General features: G+C 47.8%; 1 protein-coding gene, 1 long non-coding RNA gene and 1 other non-coding gene across 3 annotated transcripts; all 3 read right to left on the reverse strand.

Annotated features, from left to right (window-relative positions):
• Window positions 1-36: 36 nt before the first annotated feature.
• On the reverse strand, window positions 37-2,963 carry LOC111659198 (uncharacterized). Its single transcript, XM_023412056.2, has 3 exons — window positions 2,835-2,963; window positions 1,909-2,056; window positions 37-1,721 (listed from the first exon to the last, which is right to left on the reverse strand). Exons 1-3 carry the CDS (start codon window positions 2,856-2,858, stop codon window positions 382-384), a joined length of 1,512 nt encoding a protein of 503 aa, XP_023267824.1. The 5' UTR covers window positions 2,859-2,963; the 3' UTR covers window positions 37-381.
• Window positions 2,964-4,287: 1,324 nt separating this feature from the next.
• On the reverse strand, window positions 4,288-6,430 carry LOC111659199 (uncharacterized). Its single transcript, XR_002761059.2, has 4 exons — window positions 6,281-6,430; window positions 5,261-5,355; window positions 4,970-5,026; window positions 4,288-4,541 (listed from the first exon to the last, which is right to left on the reverse strand). It is a non-coding gene; the product is annotated as an uncharacterized LOC111659199 (long non-coding RNA).
• Window positions 4,804-4,916, reverse strand: LOC111659205 (small nucleolar RNA SNORD89). Its single transcript, XR_002761061.1, has one exon. It is a non-coding gene; the product is annotated as a small nucleolar RNA SNORD89 (small nucleolar RNA).
• Window positions 6,431-7,597: the final 1,167 nt, after the last annotated feature.

Raw genomic sequence — 7,597 nt, forward strand, 5'->3', positions numbered from 1 at the left:
CAACCCCCCCAATCCCCCCAACCCAGAGAACTGAGGCTCCTACTTGAGCCCTGTTTTTTAGCTTCCATCTGAATCAGCTGTGATGATTCTCTATGAGGTTCTGCAACCTCTGTTTCTCTGGAGTTTTATTCTGGAGGGACATCCTCAGGAAGTGATGTCACACTGAGTCTACATGTAGTTCAGGTCTGACTGTGAGGAGGAGTTTTGACTTCAGTGTGATCAGTGACTCTGCTGCAGCTCTACCTGCTGCTTCACACCTGCATGCACCTGTCCCCTCACCTCACACAGTGTTTGTGTCTCTCCTTTACCCCATCACACCCTGCTCCCCTCTCTGGAGGCCTCTCAGACTGAACCTCAGGTGACAGGTGTGTTTCCTGGCTCTCACTGGGCGGGCCGGTGGTCGGTGAACCTCTTCAGATGGTAGCGCAGCACCCCTTTGGTTTTGAAGGTCTTGCCGCAGCTGCAGGCGTGCGGCCGCTCTCCGGTGTGGTCGAGCTGGTGGACCCGCAGCAGCGAGCTGGTGAAGAAGAACTCTCCGCAGGTGATGCAGTAGTGGCTCTTCTCTCCAGTGTGTTTGGACCTCTGGTGGCTCAGCAGCGACCCTGACGTGATGAAGCTCTGGCCGCAGTCCTGGCATCTGAACGGACGCTCGCCGGTGTGGATCCTCTCATGGGCCCTCCAGGAGTTGTGGTAGGAGAAGGACTTCTCGCAGTACGAGCACTGGTACAGCTTCTCCTTGGTGTGACTCAGCCGGTGCATCTTCAGGTAGTGGGCGATGGTGAAGCTCTTCCCGCAATCGTCACAGGTGAACGGCTTTTCGCCCACATGGAACAGCGTGATGTGGGACCTCAGGTGGGACGACTGGGTGAACCTCTTGCCGCAGGTGGTGCAGAGGAACGGCCGCTCTCCGGTGTGGGTGACCATGTGCGACTTGAGGTGTGGGGACTGGGTGAACCTCTTCCCGCACTCGGTGCACTTGTAGGGCTTCAGTCCGGTGTGGGTGCGGTTGTGCAGCTTCAGACCCTGCAGGCTGGAGAAACACTTGCCGCACTCGGTGCAGTGGTAGTCCTTCACGTCCTCGTGGGTCCTCTGGTGGCAGTGCAGGCCGCTCTGCAGCTTGAAGCCTTTGCCGCAGGTGGGACATTTATGCGGCTTCCTGTTGGAGTGAGTCACCTGGTGGAGCTTCAGACTCTGGGGGTTGCTGAAGGACTTCATGCACTTAGGGCAGGGCAGCAGCTTCTGGTTCCTGTGCGACTTTCGGTGAAAGTTGAAGCCCTGGTAGGAGACGAACATCTTGTCGCAGACTTTGCAGTGGTAGCACTTCTCCCCCTTGTGCGCCTCGAGGTGTTCGGTGAGCTCGTCCTGCTCATCGAATCCGTCCCCGCAGAACCAGCACTTGAAGGGTTTGGTCCCAGAGTGCGTCCTGTGGTGGGTCTTCCAGTCCCTCTTCAGAGCAAAGGTCTTGTCGCAGTAGGAGCACCGGTAAGGCTCCTTGCGGTCGTGGATCTGCTGGTGGATGACGAGGCTCATCAGGGTCGGGTAGATCTTCCCGCACTGCCAGCACTCGTTGGGTTTCAGTCCTCGGTGGATCCTCAGGTGAGCCTCCAGGTGAGACCTCTTGTAGAAACCTTTCTTACATTCAGAGCAGTAGACCATCTTCCTGCCAGTGTTTGTGGGCCGGACATGCCTCGGACTCTGGTCACAGAGGTAAGGGTGATTGTCTGTTGGAGAGGTCAGAGGTCAAGTTACAGCTCCTGCTCCAATTCAAACTTTATTTCAAACTCACAGGAGGTCCAAACAAGACAAACAAGATAAAAACGTCTCTCATTTGTCTCAACCTGCAGGAAACATAACATTTTATTAATCTATACATTCTTCTGTCTGATCAATATCAGTTCAGATTCTTACCCAATGACAGGAAGTCCCGCCCCTCCAGCCACACCCTGCAGTCGGTCAGTTTGACAGACAGCTTCTTGAGGATGGGATATGATTGGATCTCCACGTCTCCATCAGGCTCCGTCTTGATCCGAACGTCTCTGAGTTCTTCGGCTGCGTCCTGGAACAAAAATGTGTCAACGATCAGCTGATCTGAAACGATCCACACTTCCTGTCACCAGTCAGTCTCTGTATGACTGCCCCTGGGCCGAGAGCAGCAACTACACAAACATATTCATTATTGTTCTCAAACTAAAACTAAACTGTTTCTACATTCATGTGACGTCACTGCAGCCTGACAACACAGGTTGTCCTGACGACACAGTTGTAACTTACCTGAGCATCACAGGGTTGAGGTTACACAAGAACTATTAGAAAAGGAAAAATAGAAAAACATGCTACATGATAAATAGGCTTCAGATAGACCCACTGATCAGTGATTGGTATTGATCAGTGATCGGTCCTGATCACAGCAGCTTTAATTGGTGATATCTGTGATAGTGAAACAGATGTTCAGATGTCTGTCCTCAGACCTCACCTGTCTGTCCCCACCTGTCTGTCCTCAGACCTTACATGTTTGTCCCCACCTGTCTGTCCTCAGACCTTACCTGTCTGTCCCCACCTGTCTGTCCTCAGACCTCACCTATTTGAAGCACATAGAGCCTCTCATGGAGGTGGAGGGCTCTCTCTCTCTCTCTGTAACTAAGGCTCTGAACCAGTGACGTAATGATCCCTCTGACGTCATCGCTTCTGTCTCTTCACTGCTGTGTTTTTTGAATGGAGTCTGGTGGCACATCTACAGGCTAGCTCAGTTAGCTCAGTTAGCTCAGCTGTGCTAACAGCTCCGGTCTGACGGTCTGCGGTTACCGGAGGATCAGCGGGTGTGTCGGTGTGTTTACCGGTGATGTCGTGTCGGGCTCCATCCCGCCGCTTCGGCCGCCAGGTCCAAATGTAACGGATTGGTTTGAAAGTTGAGACTGTTGAGTCCCGGAGCCGAGGAGCAACTTCTGCTGCTGCAGCTGTGCACTTCCGGGGAAGAGTTCACCTCCCATCACCCCCCCCCCTCCAACAACACCCAACAGGGAGAGTGGGAAGGACAGGAAATGACTAACTACAACACTACCAACTACTACTAACTAGTACTATTACTACTACTACTACTGATAATGATAATAACTATGACAACATAATTGTAACAACAATAATAATAACGGTGATAAGTGTGATAATACTTACAAATAATTGTAAATAGTAACGTTATGACATCAGAGTGACAGTAAAGACTCAGGTGTGTTGTTGTAACAGCAGGTTAATGTAGTAGCTGATTATATTCTCACTTTATAAACTACTGTATGACATCATCAGCTCAGTACAGGTGAGCTGACAGGTGTCAGGTTAATGTGTATCAGCACTTACTCTGACAGGTGAAGTACCAGAGCACATGAGGAGGCTGCAGTAAACACTGAACAGCTGATTCATTCATTCTTTCACAGCAGGTAATGAAGCACCTTAGCACCTGTCCAGCTCTTCACCCACAGCATCACATGAAGACCAGCAGTCTCCAGGCCTGAACCACATTGTCTTGGTCTGGGACAAATACACAGCTGGTTTTCATGTCTCAGATTTCATACTGTTTCCATGGAGACGGTCTGACAGTCTCTGTGGCCTTTGGTTTAATGAGCTGAAACAAACCTGCAGCTGATCCAGAGGGAAACATGAACTTCCTGTCAGTCCAGCTGAATCAGTGCACATGCTTCAGATGTTGATGAAGGCAGGTGGAGTTGAACATGTGATCTCAACATGATCTCAGGTGATCAACAGTGTTTGTCATCAGCTGGTTTATAAAGTGGTGTCAGACCAGTCTGTGGTGGTCCGGATCAGTCACTAAAATAAAGGCCGACTCATCTGACGACAAACATCAGACACCTGACCAGACTAACTAATACCAATGTTACCATGGTAATCAGTGACACCTGCGCTAAGCAGTAGCACCAAACAAGAAACAGGAAGACATGGCTCATGTGGTTTGCCAACATGGAGGGAAGTTTTTAGAGACTAGACACCCCCCCCCCCCCGAATCAAATTTTTATTTTTTTCACTCTTCCCTGAATTTTCAAAGTAAAACTTCCTGTAACTGTTGAATTATTCCTAAAAAGACAACCATGTTCTGCTGAGGGTAAACTGAGCTCAGAGGTTGGATGTGGCTTGATTTACCCTGAATTCTTTGTACCACAGTCCAGCTTAAGATACTCAAGAACTAAACTGCTTTGTTCAACAGATGAATTCAGACTCCATCTCTCTGAAGTCTGTTCTATCTGAGCCATCTCAGGACAAATCAGCTGAAATAAACAGTTAATAACATCAACCTTTATTAAAACACAAGAAAGTTTACATGAGCAGACCTGTGGGGTCAGAGTTAAACAGTGAAATCATTAAGACTATGTTGATTGAGACAAGTCTGCTTCCTGGTCTCTGAAGTTGCTTCAGTCCTTGTCCCAGTATGAGCAGACCACATACTGGAAACGAGTGCAGTGAACTGGGACGCAGCTCAGACACTCACCAGCTGTCCTCAGACTGCAGCCAGGAGACATCCTTCAGTCACTCACCTGTGGACACACCAGGTGACAGTGGATCAACTTAAACTGAAACAGTGCCTAAATAATCCAACTCAAGGTCCCTCTGCTGGCTTCTGGAGCTTTCAACTGCATCTGGTTTCTTCACCAAACTCCATTCAAAAAGCCCAGCAGTGAGAAGACAGCAGTGCCGTTGTCAAGGCGATTACACTGAGACTGATGTCACTGCTTTGCAGGCCGACTTTCTTTTTTTATGAAGCTATTCTTTGTCATGTGACCTCAGTTAGTCTGCTGTTCTGGGATCAGATCAACGCTTCGGTCAGTCTTTGTCAAGGCGCCTCCGCTCTGAGAACACACTGCCTGGCGGGGGCGCTACAATTCGGCCTTTTGTTTACATCATGTCCCAGCAGACACTAGCCCCACCCACTCTGTGACATCCCACTACGTTTGATGACACTCACCATCATCTTGCAGTTCTGACATCACAGCCTCATCTCCTGCAGGTCACTGAAGTCGATCTGTCAGAGCCAATCACAGCAGTGTTAATGAACTGGTGCACACTCACCTGAAGGACAGGCAGATTAATCCTGAGTCAGAATACGCTTCAGTCCGGTTTTGTCACGGCCCCCCTCCTCTGTGAACAGACTGCTGGGGGAGGGGCTTCAGTCGGCCTTTTATTTCATCACTTTCAGGCAGAGCAACAGGTAAATACACACCTGTCCTGTGGGTGTGGTATGTTCAGTGGCTCTTACCCATCAATCCCAGTCTGTGTGGTTGTGTGTGGGGGGGTGGGGCAGAGTCAGATCACACAGATCCTGTCTTGGTCAGTCCACATCAGGTCTGCTTCCTGTGGAGGTGTCGAAATGACAACAGGTAGATAAATATTTGTGTTCTGCCTCACTGAGCTCTATCGTTAGCGTCTCCTCGGGATCCTGCTGTAATAATGAAATTAGTCTGCAGCTGTTGTGCTAATCAACACAATCACTTCAAGTAGAAAGGCCAAAGATTCTCTGGTTCTCTGTTTTTGTCATGTGACAGGAAGTTAAAGGCATCACCTTTTAAACTATTGGTCAGAATTAAAGCTAAAACATCAGTGCTCTCTGACAAACTGTTCCACAGGTCAAACGATCAACTGATGATAAATTATCCTTCATTTCGGTGATAGTTTTGATCAGTTACATCGATTAAAGGCTCAGCTCACCTAAATCCACACAGCTCACTGGAGGCGAGTTCATTTAGTTCTCAGTTTATTAGAAACACCTTCTACTGAACCAATGTGTCTCCACTGTGTGCTGGGTCACTCAGAGCAAACTCAGTCAGAACAGGCGGGAACCAACGAGCCTTTCATAAACCGTTTGAGAATGAAGAGCAGCTTGACGTCACCTATAACCTGGAGTTAAACGGTGATTTCAGCCCGGGAAAACAGCCGTCGCCTCAGGAACCATTACAGGACTTTAAATATAAAACGAGTTTGAGTTGTCCTGGTGCTAGAGAAGCGCTAACGTTCAGACCACAGCTAACATGGTCCCTCAGGTCCAGGTTTACCTGCCCACACAGTCCTTCAGAGTCCGGACTCCAGCTCAGGTTTAACTGATCCATCATGGACGGCTAGTCAGTGTCCTGAGGGTCTGGACCACGAGCTAACAGCTAACGCATGTTAGCTTCGCTGAAAGCTGCGGTCCCTCGGTCAGAGGGAAAGCTTCTGCGGTTAGCTTTAGCTTGGAGTGAAAACCAGCGGCATTATGGAGATCGGACTGATCTCTTCTACTCACCCGAAACACCTCACTGTCCTCGGTTTATCGACGTGTTCTCCTCGGGACAGCTCCATGTTGCTCTCCGCTATGACCCAGGTCCGCCGAGCCCCCGCCATGATGTCTTTATGCAGCTCACCGACCAATCACAGCGTGTCTTTAAACACAGCCCACCGACCAATCACAGCGTGTCTTTACACAGCCCACCGACCAATCACAGCGTGTCTTTAAACACAGCCCACCGACCAATCACAGCGTGTCTTTAAACACAGCCCACCGACCAATCACAGCGTGTCTTTATGCAGCCCACCGACCAATCACAGCGTGTCTTTAAACACAGCGTGTCTTTAAACACAGCCCACCGACCAATCACAGTGTGTCTTTAAACACAGCCCACCGACCAATCACAGCGTGTCTTCTTCTTCTTCTGTGCGGTATATGAGAGGCCCAGGAGAGTTATCGGCATTGATTCAAACATGTGAGCATGTTAAGGAAGCTTTTCTGACACTAATCAAGGCGAAACTATTACTTCCAAAACTGCTATTACTTAAATTGCACGATGAAAGTGCACGTTTCTATTTCCCCACCTTAATACACACCCTTGTTTTTCAGGCCATCCGTGGGGATAAATCCTGAGAGAGGCACTGGACGGTCAAAGTCTTGGAAAATGAGGAAGGTCCCTCAGGAAAAGATGGCATCAGTCAACCCTTGTGTCTCCAGTCTACTAGAGAAATGAAGGACTTTGAGTGAGACTCTACATAAGTCAGTTCACACACACTTAGTGTCTTATACTCTTTTTTCAGTTCACTTGGCCACTCACTCCTTAAGCTGTTCCCTCATACAATCCTTATAAATATACACATTCAGTACAACAGCTTACACTGTAAAAAAACATCAGTCAATTAAATCAATCAATGAAATATTAACACAAGCTTAATATTGTAAAGTAAACCTTTTGTTTTGGAAGACAAAGTAAAAAATATGTGTAAAACAGATTAAATCATCTCAAACTTCAACTTGCAGTATTTGTGTCAACATTGACTCTTTAAGTGTAAAGTAATGTTAAAACCTGTAGAAGCTCAATCTAAATACAATATTTACTGATTCAGATTCAGATCAATTTTCTTACATTTCTCATAAAATATAATAAACTGAAGAAATGCAAATTAAACTGTTAAGTCTCTGTATGTCGTCTTTCAACTAAAGTGGGGTTGGAAACTTAATTACAAATAACATACACACCACTATTGACTTTATAACACTTGTATTTAATATATTCAGATGTAAATTTACAATATCAACCAATTATTCACAAATAGTTCTTCGGAGCCCCGGGAT

Source organism: Seriola lalandi, unplaced genomic scaffold (genome assembly GCF_002814215.2).
Source record: "Seriola lalandi dorsalis isolate HSWRI2012SDOR001 ecotype SW California unplaced genomic scaffold, Sedor1 jcf7180002054475, whole genome shotgun sequence".
In the NCBI taxonomy this organism is placed as follows: domain Eukaryota; kingdom Metazoa; phylum Chordata; class Actinopteri; order Carangiformes; family Carangidae; genus Seriola; species Seriola lalandi.

Excerpts from the sequence above, each read along its gene's own strand:
- LOC111659198 (XM_023412056.2), bottom strand. The coding sequence starts at position 2,858 with ATGGAGCCCGACACGACATCACCG. Across the intron at positions 2,057-2,834 it reads AGCCCGACACGACATCACCG|GACGCAGCCGAAGAACTCAG; the intron begins GTAAACACACCG and ends TTTTTGTTCCAG. Across the intron at positions 1,722-1,908 it reads GCGGGACTTCCTGTCATTGG|ACAATCACCCTTACCTCTGT; the intron begins GTAAGAATCTGA and ends CCTCTCCAACAG.